The sequence below is a fragment of the Rhamphochromis sp. 'chilingali' genome, assembly GCF_963969265.1.
Source record: "Rhamphochromis sp. 'chilingali' genome assembly, chromosome: 5".
Classification (NCBI taxonomy): domain Eukaryota; kingdom Metazoa; phylum Chordata; class Actinopteri; order Cichliformes; family Cichlidae; genus Rhamphochromis; species Rhamphochromis sp. 'chilingali'.
The window spans coordinates 5,038,903-5,061,129 of record NC_137932.1 but is presented as its reverse complement, the minus strand read 5'-3'; the positions used below and the strand labels follow the sequence as shown (position 1 = coordinate 5,061,129).

Below are 22,227 nucleotides of genomic sequence, written 5' to 3'. Positions count from 1 at the left end.
AGGAAGGGAAACTACACTAAAACAGCCTATTTCATACAGTGGATGAATTGAAGGGCTTCAAAAGGACTTGGTATAAGAGACAAATAAGAAGTCGTGCAAAGCTGCCTTGAAGAATCCACAAATATATGAAGTTGGAACTTGCATTGTAGGCCTGTGCTAGGCTTGGTGAGTACACTATATTTGCTTTCTTTTTAAAATAACAAGATTATCATTGTTCATTTAAGATTTAAGATTTGAATGTAATTTTTCTCTGAAGAGCACCAAACAAGACCAACATCAGTTTTGTGGTGAGAGGGAACACATCCTCCGTCTTTGGTATCGCCTCCACAGAGGCTATTTTTCAGAACGCACCAGACTAAGTATCCCATAAATCACAGTGGCTGTGAAAGCACATCTGAGCCCGCCTTATAAATGTAAGGCCATGCCCTGCAGAATCCGAGAACAAGAAGTGTGATTTGGCTAGCTCGCGGCACTTGCGGACATGCGTGTAATCAGGAAATCAACGTCAACTGTAAGTAGGAGGATCAGCAAACTGCAAGAGAGCAGGTGTTGTGTAAAGTAAAACGAGACATTTATATATCAGCTAAAGTAGACGTCCTGATAACAGCCACACATGAGTGCACATACACGTGGCGAAAGGGTAGCTCTGAGACATTCTGCTCATTCCTGTCACATCAGTTCTGATAACCTGAGGTCTGCTGCATGTGTGCCGAGACTAAACACGCAACACTCGAAGGCCCCGAGTGCAAAAACAATGTTTGGGAGCCATAAACTTCTCAAACTAACAACCAGATCCAGAAGTGGAGCCACATCAGTAGAGATGCACCTTGTGCTCCCTGTGCTGTGCCAGTTAGTATTTCAGTATTGTAATCGAGCCTGAATAAAGCATTAGATCTCTTTATTTTAGCTCTTTAACATCAAATCACAGGAATGTCATGCTTGGAAATCCATCCAGTTTGTATTTCAATGTTCCAGAAATCTGGAACATTGAAATAAAAACTATTGTAAAACTAATATAACTGTTGTACTTTGGCGCTATATAAATGAAACTGACATGAATTTATTTTCATTGAGCATTTAATCCACTACACAAGGCAGCATCAAGTCTGAGTTCTTGGTTTAAAATATATGTAATGTGAAAAATCTATTAACAGATTTGTTCTCTGCAGACGTCATTGTAGTTGTCACTCAAAGTAAATTGCATAACTGCATTATTCGGTTGTTGCCATCAAAATGTTGCAGCAGAAACGGATCACGCAATCAATGCCCAGGCTTTTTTGGCCTAATTTTGTTGAGCCTTTCCTGTTCTTAGCTTGTATTGGTCTTCTGCTGCTGTAGCTCGTCTGCTTCAAAGCTCAACGTGCTGTGCATTCAGATATGCTCTTCTCCTTGTATGCAGATGGCAAGAAGTGGTTATTTGAGTTACTGTTAGCTTTCTAACAGCTCAAACACTGTTAATTCCCCTCAGACCTCGACAAGACCTTTCACTCAGAAAACAAATGCTGTATTTTTTTTTATTTTCGCCTCATTCTCTGTAAACCCTAGATTTGGTTGTGTGGGAAAATCAAAAAAATATCATCAGTTTTTCAAATACTCACCAGAACCAGTCTGGCATCAGCAACTGACTCATTCACTTTCCTTCCTCATTCTGAAGCAAGGTTTGAACTTCTGTAGATTTTCATTGAAATCTGTAAATTTCATTGAACCGCTGACATGACTGAGTGTATTCCTCTGTTGTTATTGATGGCTGCCTAGTAACATAAAAAAAATCTGTTGACACAGCACATGCTGTGATCGGGGACCATTCTTAATTTCGTTGTTCTCGTGACAATGACAATAAAGTTTCTGATTCTGACATGTATTTTTATTTTATTTTATTAAACACAGCATATAAAGCGCTGCTTATATGATGCTATGAACTCTGGGTGATTAACTTCAATATTTGTTGTGGTCAGCAGCTGAAACAGCTTTGGGATATCTGAAGAATTTATCATAATTTACAGATGACACTTCACTGACTTTTATTTGCTTTCATAATTAAATAAAATATGCTTGTGTGTTCTGATGTAGGCTGATAAATTGCATAAGATGATTATTATTTTTGTATGTACAATACTATGCAAAAGTTGAGTCACCCCTCATTTGTTTAGATGTTGCTCCTCAAAAAGGTAATGGATGCAGTGATTTTATTAAAACATGTGCAAACATACAATGAAAAATATAAAACAGAAACGGAGTTTATGCAATTTAGGTGCACCCCGCCTCTAGCCCTGCGACAGCCTACATCAAAATACACAAGCATATTTTATTTAATTATGAAAGCAAAGGATAAGCGAAAGAGAATTAATGGATTTCTAAAAGAAACTAGAAATATTTATACAATAAATACGAAAGAGCCTAAGGATACAATTTAAAGCTGGTTCTTTATCAAGTTGTTTTTATTTTTTATTTTTTATGGTTTAATGATTCACAGGTCAGCGTTAAGTGGTTTAACAAACAACCAAAACTTTCCACTGAAAATGGTCAGGTGCAAGAACTGGACTGAAAACGAGTGAAAAAGCAGCCAGAATGGAGAAAAAAGTTTGGAACAAAATATAAAGAAATGAGAGAAGGTTGGAAACTTGTATAAATGTATTCGACTGACTTCTGAAACGTTAAGCTCAGGTTTAGACAGTCACGAGGCTTCATTAGGATCATTTCCCCAGGGACTGGTGTTGGTGTACGTGAGCGACAGGACGGACTGATTTTACATCACCACTTCCCTTGAATTCTTTTCTGCAACAGTCACCGGTTAATGGTAAGCGTATATAGTATACATTCAGCCATGCTGGCGCGCGCTTTTCATCGCAGCCTTCCTCGCCCAGCGGGACTGTGCTCGTTATAAAAGCTCCAGCCGCTTCTCCGCTCTCCCTTCAACATTTTCATTTCTTTCTGGCCGACTAGGGGATAGCAGGAACTCATTCCCGGCAGCAGCAGCATGCAAACTTTCCTCGGAATCCTGCTGCTTCTGCTGGTCCTTCAGCGGGTACCTGCGCAGGTAACTCCACCACCAATTGGATTTTCTCTTTTTTTTTTTCATTTTCCTTTTAAGGTAAGGGTTTAAGACCCATCACTGCATTACTTATCAAAGTTAAAGCGGGCTAAACTTAAGACTGAATCTCTCTGGCTGGAGTTTAGTGAAGTTAAAGAGAATTAACCTTGTCCTTTTCCCCGACTTTTCACTTGATTCCACGCGTGACAGCATAAAACAGCTGTACCCCCACAGTGAATGCGCTATCTGCATTCATAGTGGGTTACCAATAATCTGTGTAGACGTAACTATAGCGTCAGATGTGTGTTGCTCATGCACACAGAGATTTAACGGGCCCCAGAGCTCAGCTAGAGGCTGTAATGTGGCTGAAACCGCGCTCACAAGCTGTAATTTTGCATGCGATTTGCATGTTTCCTGGCTGTTATGAGGGAGATCGTGACATTTTCTGCGTGATTTTCCCTTGGGTGCTTCTTCTTGGTGTGCAGCTTCATACCCGAGGCCACATAGGCACATTTAGTATCACCCAGCAGGGCGCTAAGCGTACAACGAGTATCGGTTACAGTGATAAGGTGTAGGGTTTGTTGGTTTTTTTTAACACACTGCAGAATAGTTTTAGTATCCATTCCCAAAAGCTTCTGGGATATGTGAGTTGAAGAAGACTTTAGAGTCACCTTCAAAAATATTGCATTAGACTAACGAAGATCTCCTTTGTGCTATGCAGACTGCGTGAGACAGAACCACTGGTTAGTACCATTATTATGAATTTCCACTATGGGTCACAGATTTAGTCTGACCGGAGGCCATTTATGAATCTGCCCCCCTTCCTTTCCTCATAAATTACAAACCTAATCAATGCACTGTGTTGTTCACAGCACGTCATGGCTGAATACAGCTGTTGTATGCAGCTGGTCCAACTGGTGGATGCTGCGGCACATTTAACAACTCTTGGCAGAAGCCAACTCGTTAAATTATGCTCTTTTATACTGCCTGAGCTATAGAAGCAGTGTCTGTGTGTGAGATTAGGAAGCCTCCGTTCCCATCCGTGTTCGCAGGGTTATGAGGCCAAGAGAGAATTTTAAAAAAGAGAAAGAGATCTCTTACATTCAAAAGGCAGAAGAGAGCCAAGATCAACTGTGCACGCCCCAATTTGTGGTTCAAAAAAATCGGGAACTTTGCCAGTCCTGAGTCTGCAGGCCGGGCTGTGAGAACTTCAGAAAATTCATGCTGTGTCACATTTTACTTTTCACTTTTTCAGCATCGCTTTTACTTTGGCTGTGGTTAGTGTGTAACAGTCCCATGAGAGAATGCTCAGCTATTCTCAGCAGCTATTCTTCACTGTTATTCTTTGCATGTTTTCAAGGCTTTTTGACCGCGTGATAATAAACCAATTGAGAAATCAGAAGCACTGCTGTTGTTTGCTGGCTCATTTTACAGCTTTTTTTCCCCTGCCGCTTTTCAGCCGCACAGCAGTGCGCTCCTCACACCATATTGCGTCATCCTTTTTTTATTATCTCATCAATGTGCCTGCACTAGTTTTATTTTTACACCAGAGGGTGCTCCGTAGCTGCAATGAAAACCATTTCCACCATGCCTGGTTCTGACTAGAGAAAGTCTCCTCAAGTGCTGTGCAATGCTGCAAATATTGATAATGATCTGATACCAAGTAAATACATGGCCAGGACTTTAGGTCACATTATGTAGTTTAAATCTCATACAAACATGCTTTATGTAGTCCTGTGTTGATGGTCTGTTATATCTTACATGTAGCACCATGGTCTTGGAGGAACGGTTTCTCGTTTCATTTTGTACTGTAACTTGACATGATCTGCCATAGACTATTAATCAAACAGATGGGATATTCAACACAACATTTTTCAAAGTGCATGTCTCATGTCTATTCGTTTCATCCCCCCCAAGATCTTTTAATTTAACACAATTCAGTGGGCTACATACTGACATTCATAGATAGATAGATGGTATAGGTATTATTATAGGTGTTATCAGTGTCTGTATTGATCTACCAACTTCTAGGCTCCTGGCTATTTGCTGGTCCTGTATTATCTCCAACAATGTTTGGCTCTTTTTAAAAAAACAAAAAAACAAAACAAACAAATTGAATTATTTTTATTATTTGCAGATATCAGATGAAGGGGGTCCCAATACAGGTAAGAGTGATGCCCTTTATCATGGCCCACTGAAAAGGCTCTCCTACCTGCTGCAAATGACTTAAAGATTAAGATCCAACCTCTTATGTAGTAATTCAGTTGTCTGAGGTGATGGCAAAGTGCTCGTGTCAGGTCATGGACCAGCTGGTGTATGTGTACGATGAGTACCCCCAGTCGGTGGAGAACAACTACATACCTCATTGTGTGGTGGTTCGCCGATGCTCTGGTTACTGTTCGGGTGAGGAATTCAAGTGCCTTCCTACCCTCGAACGCAACGCCACTCTGCAGGTGAATCAAGTTCTGTTCACATCAATTGTATTTATGTAACGCTACAACAACAGTCGCCTCAAAGCACTTTATTGTTAGAAAAAGACCCGACAATATTAGCAAGAAAACCCCAACATTCAGACGACCCCCTGTGAGCAAACAATTGGTGACAGTGGGAGGGAAAAAATCCCTTTTAACAGAAAGAAACCTCTGCCAAACCAGGCTCAGGGAGGGTTAGCCATCTGCTGTGATCGGTTGTGTGACCATGTAGCAGAGAGTCAGAGATTAAAAACAAGTAATGATGATATGCAGAGCAGTGTATAATAGTCAAAAAAGGTGAGTGACAAAGAAAAACTGAATCATGGGAAGCCCCAGCTGATTAGACCTATTGCAACATAACTAAGGGAGGGTTAAGGATCACCTGATCCAGCCCAAACTATAAGGTTTATCAAAAAGGAAAGTTTTAAGCTTAATATTAAAAATAGAGAGGGTGTTTGTCTCCTGCCTCCAAACTGGTTCTACAGAGTGGCCTGAAAGCTGAAGGCTCTGCGTCCCATTCTACTTTAAATACCCTAGAAACCTTAAGTAAGCCAGCAGTGTGAGAGTGAAGTGTTCTGTTGGGGTTGATATGGTATGATGAGGTCTTCAAGATATGATAGCGATATTATTCAAGACCTTGAGAAAGAGTTTAAATTTGATTCCAGATTTAATGGGAATCCAATGAAGTGAAGCCAGTATTGGAGAAATATTTTCTGTTTAGATTCAGTGTTTACCTTCATGTAGAGTTTCAGCTTCTTCTTTTTTATTTTCTCAGCTGAAGATTTCTTCCCAAGAACAGCCCGTGGAGCTCACATTTCTAGAACATCAGCAGTGTCAATGCAGGTCCTTTACTGAAAACCTCATCTTTCTATTAAACACTAGATCCAAGATTATTAGTTATGCCACAGCTGACTTCTAAATGTGTCTGTGGTTTGTTTCTTCTCTTAGAGACCCTGAGAATCTTCCGTACTATGAAAGATCAGTAATTAAGTCAGTAAGTAACACAGTGAGTAATGAGTGTTTTGTCTATCAGAGTTGAAAACATCAATATTTCTGATGTCTTTCTCCTGCAGCAGCAGCAGCAGCAAGTCCACTGAGAGCAGACCTCGGAGGAGGAAACATACCAAGAAATGGCTGTAGAAAGTAAGAGACTGATTGCTCCCCTGTGGCACTCACACACACTTTTCTTTTTAAATGATGTTTGGGCATTTACAGCTACATTCATCAGTGTTTCCTCCCCTTTGCCAGACCACCAAGGGCAGCAAAGCTAAGCAATATCATAATAGTCTGGGTGCTGCTGTGTTGCTCTTCCCTTTGATGACCCTGGATAAATTCAACAAGTACTTCTGATGAGTCTGTGCTTCTGTAAGGTCGCGAAGTATTTGCAATAGTCCAGGGTTACTGATAGTCTGAAGGTTAAGTTTAAAAATCTTTTATCGGAGAGAAAAAAATATCATGCATGAGGAAGCGCCGAGGCTTCTATATCTACATTCTTAGTTACAGCAGGCAGCCGAGCCTCTGAGCGCACAACTCTTCACTATGTTTGCACTAACTCATAGGTTTATTTTTTTTTCTGGCATTTGGGGATAACGGTTCCACTCTGACTTTGAAATCGCATCTGACAACATGTTCAAATCTAACCTCTACGCAGGGGAAGATACATTTTATTTATCAGGATTTCAATAAATCCAAGCAGTTCAGTCCCAGAGCAACAGCAGAGCCATCATTTTACAGACAGATCAGAGACACTACCAGCTCTCTCTCTCTCTAATGTGCTTTTTTTCTTTTATTATTGATTTTTTTTACAAGGGGAATTATTATGTAATGAGCAGTAAATTAATGCACAATTACAACTTTGCCTCAAAGAGTGAAATGGGTACATTGTAACCAACAGCATCAGGTGGCACCTTATGAAGTTGCTCTGCATAATGGCCTCCTCATACATTCAGATTTTTCAAAAATGTGCCTCCGAACATGAGCTTGATGCTTCAAATTTATAACAGAAAACCTTGGTTGCTAATGGCCGGTGTGAGATTTGGAAAGAAGTCTGTGTCTGTACTGCAGGTAAACAAAAGAAACGATGCCACTAAGTAGCTCTCTGCAACTGTTGCACGCAGAAATCGCTCCCATAATAGGCTCGTCTTTTCATCACCTCCTGAAAGGAACTCTTATTATCAAATAAATTCATGCAGTGAAAGATGAAATCCACAGTCTTTTTTTTTTCTTTTTAGGGCAAAATTGCATTGGGTGAAACTAACATAAGAGGTGAGGTGTGCAAATGTAGTCTGAGCAGTCTCCGCTGGGTGAATCACTTGGATGTCTTCCAAAGTCACAGCCTCCTTAGTAAAGGAGAAATTCATTTTGTCACTGTCTGAACTGTGGTAACACAAGAAGGGAATTTCAATTTAGAAGCCTCAAGAGGATATGAGTTTTTAAACTTGATACTAGCTTCAGCTGAGCACGGTGATCATATCATCAGAGCCAGTAGGATCTGCAGTGACTGAGTTGGGTCTTTTAAGTACTGGCTTGAAAATAACTTAGGTTGTTTCGGGGTTTTTTAAGTTTGAAGTTGTTTGGACTTCAGTTTGTCTGCTTGGTGGTGGTCTGCAGGTTTTTCAAACAAAAGCAGCCGAGGAACACGTGTGGTCTCGGTGTTCTGCCTGTTCTGGTCATGATTTGTACGCCGTAACTCAGGCCTGGAGAGCTGCTGTCTCGCAACCCACTGTTTAGTGGTCCGGGGACCACACAGTTGCAGCACAGCTTTAATTTTTTCCATCAGATTCAGAAGGCTGAACTATATTTGCAACTTGAGGGACATAAATATTCTCTTTGATGTCGTCATGTGAACGTTTAGCGAACGTTTGAGTGTTGACTTTGTTTGTCCAGGAGGATGATTTACCTTTAATTTCTAAGAAACTTCACTTTAGACCGTGGCGCTGTCTGACCTCGCAGGCGCTGTCGGCTTGTTTTGTAATCAATCGTAAAATATCAGAACTGCCAACTTAGTGGTGATGTGCAAGGCTGAGATTGAATTTAGCACATCAGTGGGTATCATAGCATTCAAATCCCATTTGAAATTTGAGGATTAGTTTGGGATGTGACATTAAAAAAAACACTCAACCTCATAGACATCTAACTATATAGGAGGGAATGGCTCTACATATGCTCAAGTTATCTTGAAAGGGGCAAGCATTGGATGCAGTGTTTGGGTGGTTTCTGCTTTTTAATGTTAACTAAACACCTGTAAAACTTCAGGACTATTTTTCTTCACAAGTGGACACAAAACAAGGTGAAAACCTTCCATTTTGTCATCTGAGGAAGCTTTTTATACTCTCCAGTCTCATATTGACTTTAACGTCCAGAGTTTTATAGATAGAGCGGGATTGGACACAAGCAATTCGGAACATCTTTATTTAAAATAATAATTTAACCCCTTCATTCGTATGTTTCTGTCTTTTTAGGTGCCAGTTCCAGACAAGAAGATCACTCTTCGCTGATTTGCACCTGGTGAATATGGAGTGGTGAACATCACATATCTCCATCCATTCCCATATATTTTATAACTTATATACTGTTTTGTTTTGGGTTTTTTTGCTGAGTAATCACCAAAGCAACCCTAACCCTGGATGTGTACAGTTCCTTTGGCCATGGCCTCCATTTTTCCGTTTTCATCTATTTATCTTTTCACTTTAAGCTTGCTGCTGTGTTACGTTTTCAAAACAGACACAGTATACAGAACACATACAGAATAGGATCAGAGATAATGGCTGGAATGCTTTGAGCTTTTCAACCAGGTTTAAAGCCTAAATCCATCCCTTAAGTGTTTATTAACTTGTCAGATTAATGGCATGTGGTGTCTTTGTGATTTTTATTCTGCTGTCTGCATTTTTGTGCCATTTGTATATAAAAGAATATTTATATATGTATCTATTTTGTTCACAATGACTAAAAATAAAAATAAATATATAAAAAGTGAGAACCCCCCCCCAGCCAAGTCATTATTATTATTATTATTTTAATCCTATATCATGTTTTTATCATGGAAAATGATCTTTTTCTGATCGGAGTCTATCCCAGCGGTGATAGGAGGAAAGGTGGGGAACACTCTGGATAGGTCGCATGTTTATCCCTCTGTGGCGTGGTGTTAACCTCAAACAACAAACCAGAATTTTTTGGGTTATTGCAGTGTCCATTTAATTTAATGACTGAAGGCAACCTATTGTTCAGTAAAATGAGGAGGAGATGAGGGACTGACCTTTGACCTGGTGGCGAAGCACTCTTGTCAGGAACAAAATCCACATTGGATGTGGTGCCAGCTACTGCCAAGACTAATATTATTTTTACAAGTTTAAATTAAAACCTATGAGCATGTACACAAATATATAAAGAAGTATATTTGGTTGTTTGTAAATAGATTTTGATATAATTAGTTTCCTAAAACAGCATTTTTTTAGGGGTTTCTTACCTCAGGGAAACATTATGCAGTTAGATCACTTTTCTTGGGGCAAAAACTAAAGCAGAGGTTCTGTTGTTATGGAAACTGATTGCTTTAGGCGCCACCCTGCTACCATTGATCCGATGATTGTCTTGCTAACAAGCTGTTACAGCATATAATACCCAGGTGATCTTTTGAATCAGGCGTGTTGGAACAGGAACTGGAGTCCTCATGAGAACCTCTGTGTTAATGTTTCGAGAGCACTGGGTGGTGGTGTGTATACATAGTCAAACCAACCACTAATATGAACTTATACTAACTTCGGATCAATTCAGTTTTACTTATATAACACCAAATCACAACAGCAGCCACTTCAACATGCTTTATATTGTGAGGTAAAGACCCTACAAAAAATAGAGAAAATCCCAAACATCAGACGAATCTTTATGAGCAAGCGCTTGGAGACAGTGGGAAGGAAAAACTCCATTTTAAAAGGAGAACCAGACTCAGGTAGGGGTGACCTGCTGGAGGGGAGGGGAGGGGACGAAAGACACATTCTGGAAGACAGACAGATTTGAATAAATAAGGATTAAATGCAGAGTGGTGTATAAACTGCTCTGCACAGAGAGTGAAAAGAGGGGAGTTCCTGTCAGTGCTGTCACTGGGCACAAGAACTGTGATTGGACAGTTAGGGTTATTCTCTCAGTGAGGACAGTGAACTTACCCAGAGTGAGAGCGAGTAAAAGTCCCCAGCATCAGGTTTTAGGAACAGTTTTGAGGAACAGATTCAGAAAGTTCCACATAGTATATATAATGTCAGACACAAACAAACACACTGGCCAACAGACTAACCCATGCTGAATGAACGCACACAAACACACAGTTTGGCTGTTGGATGAAGTGTTTGTATGAAAATTAACTTGTTGTTTGCTCAGAATAAAAAATTGAATAAATCGCTTGTTTAAAAACCATTCTGTATCGTGAATTGTTTTGTAAATTTAACAATAACTGACAGTAACATCATCAGGCTAAGATTTCAGGGAATATAAAATAAAACATATTTGCTGGGATGAAAAAGACATAATTCATGTGTTGGAGAAGCTAGGCAAACCAAAAAATCAAAAATGATGCTTGTTTTCTTTTCGTATAGTGTATTGCATGTTTAAAAAAGAAATATTGCACACGTCTGTGTGTGCATGCTGCACCTCTAGGCAATTTAGGAAGTTGTATTAGGCTGTCAAAGACGAAATTACTGCTGTGCCTGACTGACTGGTAAATGCTCACTGCAACATGCCGGTGAGTTTCATCACTTAAAGAATAGGATAGAAGTCTTTTCCGGTCCCCAGTTTTCAGGCACGAAATTGTAATGTGTAGGTCCGACTGATGCTTCCCAGGGATCCACGAATCTCTGGGTTGCACGGTGGGACTTCAGTGACACAGGCTTGATCAGTCCATCTGGTAGGTATTCCACAAGATTGGATCTAAAGAGTTTAAACATGGGGGAAATTCTTCGTATCTTTTATAATATTTTTTGTGTGCATTTCTTGAACCAATCCCATGAAAATTATGTTTTTGGAGTGAAACTGCGAGGCATGTGATTGCCATGTACCTAAGTGGTTCCTGGAAAAGTCCAATACTCAAAGTTTCCACTAAAATAAGACAATCAGTATTAGCTACTTTTCATGTCTTCTTCACCTGGTGGTTTTAATGTTGTTTCCGGTTAGTGTAGAATGTATTAGTACATTAGCACGTAGTCATTTTTTTAAAGTACTGATTTTCTAGTTATTCTCTGACCAAAATCAACCATGCAGGGACAGAAAATGCACAAAATGGCTAAGAATCACAAGAAAACTATTGCATAATTTAACAAAGAGTCAGCAAACTTAGGATAATTCTTTACATGCAGTATTTTTGTTTTTTTGTCATGAACACCGAATACACGAATGGTGGTTTACTGTGAAACATAGTAAGGTCATGAAATAAAACCCACTCCAATTCTTAAAAAAAAAACCTAAACCCCCTCTCTGTTATCTAGATTTGCAGACGATTAGGGTATGTAATGTGAGGACACTATAAGACCTTTATCTGCAGAAAACAGTGTGCAAAGAACAGGCGAGTACTGTCCATCCATTCGCTTATCCTTCTCAGGGTCACGGGGGGCACTGGAGCCTATCCCAGCTGTCCTAGGGCAAGAGGCAGGGTACACCCTGCACAGGTTGCCAGTCTGTCGCAGAGCTAACACACACAGAAAGACAACCATTCACACCTATGGGCAATTTGCATTAATCAATTAACCTATCCCTACTAAGTGCATGTCTTTGGACGGTGGGAGGAAGCTAGAGTACCCAGAGGGAACCCACGCAAACACGGGGAGAACATGCAAACTCCACACAGAAAGACCCCGGCCTGATGGCGGAATTGAACTCAGGACCTCCTTGCTGTGCAGCAACAGTGCTAACCACCATGCCACCGTACTGTTATTCACTTATTTGTATTGCATACAGGGCCTTTCAGGTTCATGTGAGATAAGAGTGTGGTTGAAAGCAACGCTTCCTTATATAGTATTTCACAAATGTGGATTATCAAGCTCACTAGACAAGGAGCAAGCATTTAATGAATTAAATCAGTCATCACTGAATTCTGAATTCATAGATGAGAAATAAGTACCATGTATTACTCTCTTTATGCCCCCCCCCCAAAAAAAACAAACAACAACAACAACAAAAACAAAAACAAAAAAACAAACAAAAATTGAGTAGTTAGAAGTTTCAAAAATGTTTCTGAATTATGTTTAAATGCATTTTAAGCAAATATTGAAACAGAATGTGTAGTGTCACATTCAGTGTCACAAGTCCCCAAACGAAAAGTTATTAAAACATGTTAACATAGGACTAACAGGACATCACCTGGAGTGAGCACTCAACCCTTTTCTGGATCTAATTCTCCTCCCAGCTGCTTCACATTTGGCTGCAACCTGCCTCCGTGTGAGCTGAAGGTTTCTGCACATTTAAGCCAACAGAATCACATCATCTGCAAAAAGCAGAGATGACATTCTGACAACACCTTCCATGCCTTGGCCGTACATTGAAATTCTGTCCATAAACAGAAATGGTGTCAAATGGCAGCCAGTGTTGTGCAGTCCCACATCCACAGAGAAAAACTCTGACTCATGACTGGTAATGTGACCCAAGCTCTCACCAGAGTTATACATGGAACAGATAACCAGAATATATAAAATCATTCCTGGTACCCCATACTCTTTACAGAACATGCAGGGGGATGCAGCTGAATCCCTTCCCCAAGTCTACCACATGTAGACTGAGCAAACTCCCACGCACCTTTGAATATCCTTCAGAGGACAAAGAGCTGGTCCAGTATTCCACGACAAGAACAAAAACCACATCTTTCCTCCTTCCTCCTTCCAAGCAAAGCTAAGAAGGGTGATCCCCAAAGGTTGGAACACATGTACCAGCCCCCTTTCGTAATGAGAAGAACGTCTGCAAGAACCACCACCCCAATCTGCTAGTTCAGTGTGACGGCTCCTGACGTCCACCTAATGTCAACAACTCCACAATATTTACAGCCTTGAGAAACTCAGGGTGAATCTCATCCACCCTGGAAACCCTGCCATTAAGGAGTTGTTTAACTACGTCAGTGACCTCAGCCACAGGGATGTGGGAAGTTGTCCTCTTTGTCCTCAGTCTCAGCTTCCACTGCAGGTGTGTCAGTTGAATTGAGGAGATCTTCGAAGTACTCCATGACCTGGCTATTGAGGTATTGAAGACATGTGACCGTGGCAATATCTTATCCGCCACTTTGTGACAACCATGGTGACGATATGGGACCAAGTGAATAAGTCCCCAGCTACACAGGCCTAAAGACTGGTGGTTGTCAAATATGATGGACAACACTTGAGCAATGTCTGGATGATGCCATGTGTAGTCAGCAGCACAGTATACAATGTACACGGGAAGCCTCTTTGTCCTCTGAATGAAAGTCCAGCTCCATGGTCTCACTGAACTCCTTCCACACCCGGGTTTTTCTTCAGCCACTCCCATGAATGTACTCTGCTTGGCTTGCTGGTACTTGTCAGCTCCCTCCCAAGTCTCCGCTGCCTCCTAAGCTATACCAAGTTTCATAGGATTCATTCTTCAGCTTGACTGCCCCCTTTTCTTTCTGGGGTCACGTGCAATGCAAACAAGCACCTTATAGCCATTACTCTACACAAATTGTATTCAAATTAAGATTATAAAAGTAGTTTTAACTTTTCATGTTATCCTTTTGGTCACAATTGTACGCAAGAATAAACCACGTTTTGTTTTTGGCTGTTGTTTTACATGTTTTTCTTTTAAACGAAATAGGTACTGATTATTTTAAATGTTTACACATGAGCATTTTCCTTCTCTTATGAGATTGTGTGGCTTTGTCTACTCATATACGGCACACTTGAGGCCTCTAGTTCGTTCCGAGGTTCTCGTCTTTTGTTTATTTCTTCAGACATGCTGCAGAGGAGACTTGAGCTCCTTGGGTTAGCTGCAGGCCAGCCACGATATTATGTAATATAGTCTAACAGATCACTCTCACGTCACTGGATTCCCCAACGGTGCATTTGAGATGCCTACGCTGTACAGTACACCTCTAACTGCACAGCGAACACAATGTCCTTTAACTTGCCACACATTTGGCAGCGGTCACGTTTTTCAGCTGCTGGCGCCACTGTCCAATCAGAGGCAGGAGAAGTCTAGGTGGGCGGGCACTGTAGCTAAGAGAACGTGACGTGGCTGACACTCCAGACAAGGGCACGCCTTTAACTACCAAATATGGCACAGTGGCTCTAACGAATATACCGTCCTTTGCATTTCGACGTATTTGAACAATGGCTGCTATATGAGGTGACCAGAAACTCATCCACCATCGGTTACCAGCTTTTGACTTTGAACCTCAAAGGGGATAATTAAACCTATCTGCTATAGGCGGCTGCCACCGTGCTCCACATGTGACCGAGCAGACAGGGCAGGGAGGGGCGGTCTGTCTCGTGTACGGTACCGTGGACCAGCGAGTTCTAGTCAACGTATCTGGGCAGCAGCACCAGCGACCCCACCGAAGAGAAGTTGTTGAGTTGCAGCTATAGCCTCTACCCGGATATACGGTCGTATACGTCGGCTTTAAGGACTACGACGTTTAAGCAGCACCAAGGACGAAGTAGGTGTATTCGAAGTTTTAAACGTTTTGCGGTTTTTTGTGTGTGTATACTGTCACTACTAATAGTGACAGTATAGTACTAGTGCGAGTTGACGCTCTGACGTTAGCTTGGCTATCAACCTTTGGTTAGCGTAAACAATGGTTAGCTAGTTGGTTAGCTTAACGTAGCTAATCCTGACTGTAATAATGAGGTCGTCTATTTTGCGTTTCACAAGTGTTCTTTGTCTTATTGTAAGTTACTTTAAACGGTAGTTATTTATCCCAAAGAACTACCCTTCATCGCATGCACTGTAATAGCTTTATTTAGTGACTGTATTTATCTATGTAGATTGGGTACAGCTGAATAATTTGACATTTATATTTTATGCAGGCGAAGTTTTCTTGTATTTCCATTTAGTTACGTTAATCACACACGTTTTGGGTGAAATATAAATAAAAGATGACCCAATGGCTAATATTGTGGGTTTGTGTTCTTATAAATTCAGCTGGAATTGTTTAATGAGGTCAAATGAATCTAAAGCACCCACACCAAGAAGAGGGAGTTGTTTATTACAGTCTTAAAAAACTTTATGTCTATGTAACTGGTCGCGTCAGCTAAAAAGATGACCAACAGTGTCTATTTCTGACTTTACAACTTTATGTCCTGCCATTGCTATGTAAAGAGGGCCTACTTAGTGTTGTCTCAGCTTTCGCCTTTGATGTGCTGATGTAGTTTTGTGAAAGCTTCCGGAGAGCTGGACCTTGTCAGTGCTGCGGGAAGAGCGATGACCACAAAGAGGAAGGCAGAGAATCACACCAGGGCAGGAAACCTTCCTGTCATCATGAAGCCTGGACGCTCCCAAGCTGATTCAGAGAGAGACTCTGGCTTTTCAGGTTTAGTTACACTCCTTCATATCAAAATATTGAAGTGTTTCTGAAGATGACATTTAATTTGAATTGAACCCCAATTAACCCCTTTCATCTGATCTATAGATGCGAGCTCAGAGCACATGAGCACGATGGACACCACAGATTCTGAGGATTCACCACACCCTGTTGTACAGCAGGGACCACGGACCACTGGCTCAGGGACCCACCCTTCTGGACTTGCAGTGGTGGGTGGGCTCTCTCCCATGATCATCATGAACAATGTCCTGCTCAAGCAGGTAATTTGGGGAAAGACTTCATTATAAAACCACAATATTCCAACGAGAAAAAAAAACCCAAACAAAAAACCCCCAAAATAAATAATCTCTTGAATTCCATTCACAGTATCAAACCAAGAACTACGTTGTCTTAATTATGCCTTTTTTTTCTTATGGCATCTGAAGAATTTCATTAGGAATAGTGGTGTTGCTCTTAATTGTGTTTCGGTGATACCAACATGGTGTTTTGATAAAGTACAGCTTTCAAGGATTTGTCTTCATAAAATGTAACTGTGTGCATCTCAAGCTTATTTTTTTTTGCCTTGTTTTTCCAGTTTATTTTAGCAGAAATAATAAATTCGGGTGCACTGATTGGGTCACACTTGTTTATCTCCTAAGGAATGAGCCACATGTCAGGGCCTGACATTAAAGTCAGAAATTGGTGGGCCAGGCCATCTATATTGACAAGGAAGTTGATTTAGCGATATTTGTGTGCAAAAGATTTATTTCAGTGCCCCCAGAGATGGCAAGTAACTGGATGTGTGAAAATGTGTGACAGAGAATATGGGGGAGCTACTGAGAAAAGCGAAACGAAAACCTTATTTGCTAACTGTAATTCTGTGGTTTCTAAAACCATTTTCACACATGTTCTGTAGCTTTGAGCTTTTCTAGACATTAGCAGACGGGGACACATGTGAGAACACAAAGTCAGAAGTGGTCAGTACTCCATTAAATGATTGGTAACCTAGTAGAGCACTGTGTGATGCTTGATTGTGCACAGGTATTTGCATGGTGTAACCTCAGCGAGTGGGTGTCATGTGTATTAGCTCCGGCGCCTACACCTATAACACTGTATCATTGTATTTCCTGTAATGAGAGCACATCTGAAATGGACTTGGGTCTGTATGTGTTGTATGAGAAAGGGTAACTTAGGATGATGTTTTGACCTGATTCTTCCAACATTGTCCCAAGGTTGTGTGTGAAAACTGCTTAAACCCACTGAAGACTGGAGATTCTGCTAGTGATGGCAAGTGGAGAATGACAGCTGTCTCATAAATATGTCCTTTTTGGGTTAAAGTGTGGTATGTAGACTTGTACTGTGTGGGTACTCTTCAGAAAGAAATGAGATGATCACACAACAACTGGTTGCTATGTGAGCACCCAGGAGCTCCTTAAGGAACTGTATGAGCTGTGATGCTGACCTGATTTTCAGAGCTTTCAATATCCCTCTTGTTGTTTGCAGCCTGGAGAGAATCCTCCTGCTCTGAAGCCCTGGGGGTTTAGTCCAACTGTGGAGGTGGTTCAGCAGCCTCAGGTGGTCTTTATCCAGCCTGTGGTTTCTCGTCAAGCTTCCTCAGGCACCAAAGAGGCCAACTCTAAACACAGACGCCCTAAGAAGTATTTTCCAATCCTAAAATCCTACCCAAAGATTGCCCCACATCCCGGGGACAGCTCTAGCTCCTCAGGAAGAGGAACTGCCCCCTCAACTTACTCCTCCTCTTCTTCTTCAGGGTCAGAGAAATGTAGTACTTTGACCTCCATCACTCGGGAACACTGTCAGCGAGAGAAGCCACAGAGAAGTTTATGTAATAGTGCTGGTAACTCTGGCCCAACCACTCCTGGTCTTCCTGCAACCCCCACCACAATGTCTCCTTTGCTCCAGAGCAGATCATGTCTCTTAACAGGAGAAACCAACACCACTCCTGTGAGGGAGAGGCCTTCATCGGCTGTCAGCCAGGCAGACTGTACGACTTTGCTGTCTTTCAGTCATGCTACTGGATCCAAAAACTTTACACTCCCTGTTTCCCCAGCGGTCGTCTCACTGAGTGAAGGTAACGACAGTGACGGTGATGCTGACACAAGAAGGAAGCGCTTCTGCAACACTTACAACATCCTGAGCAAATCTGGCCTGCTAGACATCACACTCCGTACCAAGGAGCTCCTCAAGCAGAACCAGCGCACGCAGAACGACATAGACCGGCTGAAAAAACAAACAGACCTCTTTCTTCAGGCTCTGCGGAGCGGAGACACCAGCATCTGTGTTAAACTGCAGGCCACTCTTTTGGAAGAAGACAGAGAATGAGAAAGAGCGATCTGTTCAGTCCAGTTTAAAAGCAGATTAGACCTGAACTAGGCCTTCATAGTAATCCTATAGACTTGAGATGGGAAGGAAGACAAGGATTGGTGGTTGGTTGCATACAGAGACAGATGGACCGAAAGTAATGCGTGCCCCACAATACACACCCACCCCCCGGACTCTCAGATAGGCAGCATGCTGTGGCCTACATTTAGGCTGCTGGCTGCCTTAGGGCCCTGACACACCAAGCTAACCTAAAAAAAAAAGTTGGTGTTGACTTTTTATTGTCTCTCATTTAAGAGTCGCACTCATTGTAACATTATAGGAGGCGGCCAGCTGGCCACCAATGTGCACATGTGTTGTGCACCTGTATGAGGGGAAATATTTATTGAAAGAAGCAGTCGGTGTGCTAAGATTATAAATTGAAAATACAAAAACACCCTTATAAATTTTTCGGTGGACATTGTACACTTTGCTGTCAGCCTGTAGTTTCTGGGTTTTTTTTTTTTAGAAATCTTTAAAAAAAAAGGTGAAAAACGCAATGTATGGGTCAACAGCCTGTCTGCGAAGGACACGCTGCAAAAATGACAGCTTTGGACAGCCACATACTTCAAGTGCTGACTGCTGGACTACTATTGGCTTGTTGTGTTGGGGACCAAATAAGGCAGACGCAGCTCAATGTTCTTCCTCACTGAGCCGGACTAGATCTCTTCCACTGAAGCTGTGTCCGTGCTGGTGACAATTTTAGCAATCAAAACTCAGAAGCTCTAAGAATTTCTTCTCTCAGTGTAGTTGTAGTACAACAAAGCTTAATTTAAATCCTGACACTGGTCATTTAAATCTGGATACAACATGAGAAGGTGTTTGAAAAGAGAATCTATGTATAAATCAGTCTGATCATATGTCTTGTTGCAAAAATTACTTGCATCATTCATGGTAGTTGTCTTTTGCGTTGCTTGACAGACACGAAGTTGACAGTGAAATTCAAGTCCAATTGAGTTCATGCAGCAGTTACAGTTGCAACAAAAACTCTGACGGTTTCTTGTGTCACACTGAATGTGTTCAGGGCTTCTTCGCCTGTCAGCGTAGTCAGACTTACATGTGCCTACACAGTGTCTTTTGTTGAAGCTCAATTTGGAAAATGTGAGTTGAAAGTTATGGTGTGGCCAGTTGACAGTTAAACTTTGTCTTTCCCATCATGTTGATGGCAGATGTTCCTGTGTGAACTGTCTTCATGGCCATTTAAATGCTTCCCTGACATCCCTTTGTAAATGTTTTTGTTTTTGGCTTTTTCCACTTGTAGTTAAGGCCTGTTTGAGTGTAAACAACACATGGCCGTAATATTAATATTTCAATATTGACTGCCTTCAAGAGCAGAGTTTTTCCTGTATGTTTACATGTGTTTATAGAGCTACTTTTTTCCAACTTTTTATTGTAATTTTTTTTAGTCCACTAATAAAAACCCCATCTTTTAGAACTCTTGATGAAGACCAGTCGTTGTGCATAAATGGCCTTTCAAAATCCAGATATTTTTAATGTACAGTTAAGTTTAAGTTTCTCTTTTGTAATCATGGCCTTAAAATCCAAACCCAGTGTATGTCAGATAACTTTGCATTTGCACTAAGAAATGTAAAAGTAGCTCTGAAGCAATTTCTGGACAGAAATTAATGGCAGCTATGGTACTGTAGCTTTTTTTGTTTTGTTTTGTTTTTTACATGAAGTGTATTACAACACATAAGCACACTACTAATCTATACATATGACTTATGTAGTATAACAATAAATAACATTTTCATCTTTTCTATTACTGATAGTTTCTGCAGTGTTAAGTGTTTTTGTACATTGTGCATGTGATTGTGTAATATTTGATGTGACGGTTCTGTTTCTACAGTGCTTACGTTGACTTAAAATGGTCTCTTAGTGCAGAGGGATACTTTTATATACCTTCTGTTTAAACTTGCCATCTAAGCATGAATACGGTTTATTTAAAATGTTACCATAAAACGTGGAGGTGTCTGTCACACAAACAAAAACTCAGAGGTTTGGTTTCTTTCTTGAATGAATTGTTGGTACTCTGTATTGTTGCGCATTTGTCATGTATTTGCTTATTTGGAGTGCTCTCAGCCTACATCTTGTGTTTTATCAGTAGGCAAACATGTAAACACTTCTGTCCTCAACTCTCAACATCGCAAATATTTTGACTCTGGGGGAAGTGCCAGCTGCAGATTACAAGTTTCTAAAGTGAACACAGTAAATTCTTTGATTTGCTTCCTTCTTAAGCTACTCCCAAACCAAATTTATAATGTGAGTTTAGGGAGGTTGCGCTATCTGACATCCAGCCTTTTAGGTTGCACTCAAGACTTTGAGGTCATCCAACTTACTCCACCCACTTTCTTACTGCAGTGCACCAATTTCACTGTCAGCAACACAGATACAGATGCATCTGCATCAACAATCTTGGAAGGATTTAGTGGCTTAGCGTCTCTCCTACTGAGAGTGCTGTGGTTATTGTGGCTGGATAAATGACTGCTTGACCCTCAGAAATCATATTTTCCATATAATCTGCAACAAAGTTCAGATGAGTTTTGAAACTCTTCAGCTCATGGCCTTGTAAAACAATTTGTAAAAGTCGACTTTGTAATACATAACACAGCTTCCCACCCCACTCCCTCTGATCCTTCTGCGATTGTTTGTGACCTTATCGTCCAGCATGCAACAGTTTGGAGTATTTTCCTGACCTTTGAGTCTGCTCTTTCAGATCCTTTGTACTCGAGACAGCTGTATTGAGAATAAGTTGTTTCGAAGTCGCTTTGGCTCTAAATGAAATTCCTGACTTGTAATCAGTTATTTACTCCCACTTTATCTCAAATAAGCTCCATGTGTCGCCTTGTTTGATGCATTTGGCTCATATAAGTTTCCACTGACTTTCTGCAATAACCACAGACGAGATGTCGAGGCAGTGTCACAGTGACATTCTAAACTTTTCTACAATAACAAGCTAAATATGATGACTGGATTATATGGTCTAAAATCAGTAGATGTTAACAGACCCACCATTCAGTTATGAATTCATTTTTTTAATAAATGGAAGAAAACTAAATTCTTCCACGCCGTAGCCTATATATCTAACTTTTCATATGGCTTTGTAATGCTAGATGAGTAATTTGTCTACCCTATGTTCTTGGTGAAAGCCTTATTGAGATACTCGAGCAGCAGGATGGCCGCTACGATTTTGCTCTTTGTTTTTTTAACTCCCCTCAGCCAACAGCAAATACTATCATTTTACAACTGTCTCACTTTCTTCTGTACTTTCAGGTGCTGTCTTTGCAGAATTCCCTTTATTTTTCCTTGGACCAGGTTTCCACCTCGCACTTTTACCCGAGTTTATGAAATTGTTTAAAACACTCTTGACCGATTTGTCCTCGGCTGTAAATGATTCTAGGATAAATTTTGAGTTTGTTTTCTTAACGGTTCACTGCACAGTTCAAAAACAAGAAAGAAAAACATCTTAAAAATGTCGGGACGGCCTTCTTCTGAAGTTCTAGCTGTTTTGAGGCTGGTTCACTGCCAGTGGAATAAATCACGTATGAAAAGGTCACTGAACTTTCGACTGAAAATAGCACAAAAACGCTCTGTGCTTTCTTTACATGTACTTGTTGCTACCTGCTCGTGCGTAATCGTTGCCATTATCATGTCGCTGTCCAGGTTTCTTTGTGTGGATGAAGTTCCTTTTTGTGCAGATGTGCTTATGTAATGGACTATTTATGTTTCTGATGATACTAGTGTGTATGCCACATGCTGTGTTCCTGATCATGTTGTGTGACTGCAGTTTTTTTTCTTTGTTAAACGGTCAGCTTGTAGAGCAGTACAGTTTGGTAACACTGGAT

At 40.9% G+C, this 22,227-nt stretch overlaps 2 protein-coding genes across 13 annotated transcripts; both read left to right on the top strand.

Moving 5' to 3' along the window:
• Window positions 1-2,717: 2,717 nt before the first annotated feature.
• LOC308397468 (vascular endothelial growth factor A-A-like) lies at window positions 2,718-9,439 on the top strand. 10 transcript variants are annotated; one of them, XM_080883391.1, is made up of 8 exons: window positions 2,718-2,797; window positions 2,944-3,037; window positions 5,169-5,196; window positions 5,288-5,484; window positions 6,278-6,345; window positions 6,451-6,492; window positions 6,576-6,645; window positions 8,964-9,439. In XM_080883391.1, exons 2-7 carry the CDS (start codon window positions 2,978-2,980, stop codon window positions 6,640-6,642), a joined length of 462 nt encoding a protein of 153 aa, XP_080739517.1. In that variant the 5' UTR covers window positions 2,718-2,797; window positions 2,944-2,977; the 3' UTR covers window positions 6,643-6,645; window positions 8,964-9,439. The 10 variants fall into 10 exon arrangements, 4 of the variants coding, with proteins under 4 accessions (XP_080739517.1, XP_080739514.1, XP_080739516.1 ...); XM_080883388.1 differs by lacking the exon at window positions 2,718-2,797 and having other exon boundaries at window positions 2,938-3,091; window positions 6,579-6,645; XM_080883390.1 differs by lacking the exon at window positions 2,718-2,797 and having other exon boundaries at window positions 2,938-3,091; window positions 6,451-6,496; window positions 6,579-6,645.
• Window positions 9,440-14,760: 5,321 nt separating this feature from the next.
• Window positions 14,761-20,373, top strand: cipcb (CLOCK-interacting pacemaker b). Of its 3 annotated transcripts, none has more exons than XM_080881871.1 (4): window positions 14,761-15,139; window positions 15,863-16,012; window positions 16,112-16,284; window positions 17,507-20,373. In XM_080881871.1, the coding sequence occupies exons 2-4, from the start codon at window positions 15,904-15,906 to the stop codon at window positions 18,344-18,346; spliced, it is 1,122 nt and encodes a 373-aa protein (XP_080737997.1). In that variant the 5' UTR covers window positions 14,761-15,139; window positions 15,863-15,903; the 3' UTR covers window positions 18,347-20,373. The 3 variants fall into 3 exon arrangements, with proteins under 3 accessions (XP_080737997.1, XP_080737998.1, XP_080737996.1); XM_080881872.1 differs by having other exon boundaries at window positions 15,852-16,012; window positions 16,112-16,233; XM_080881870.1 differs by having other exon boundaries at window positions 14,763-15,139; window positions 15,852-16,012.
• Window positions 20,374-22,227: the final 1,854 nt, after the last annotated feature.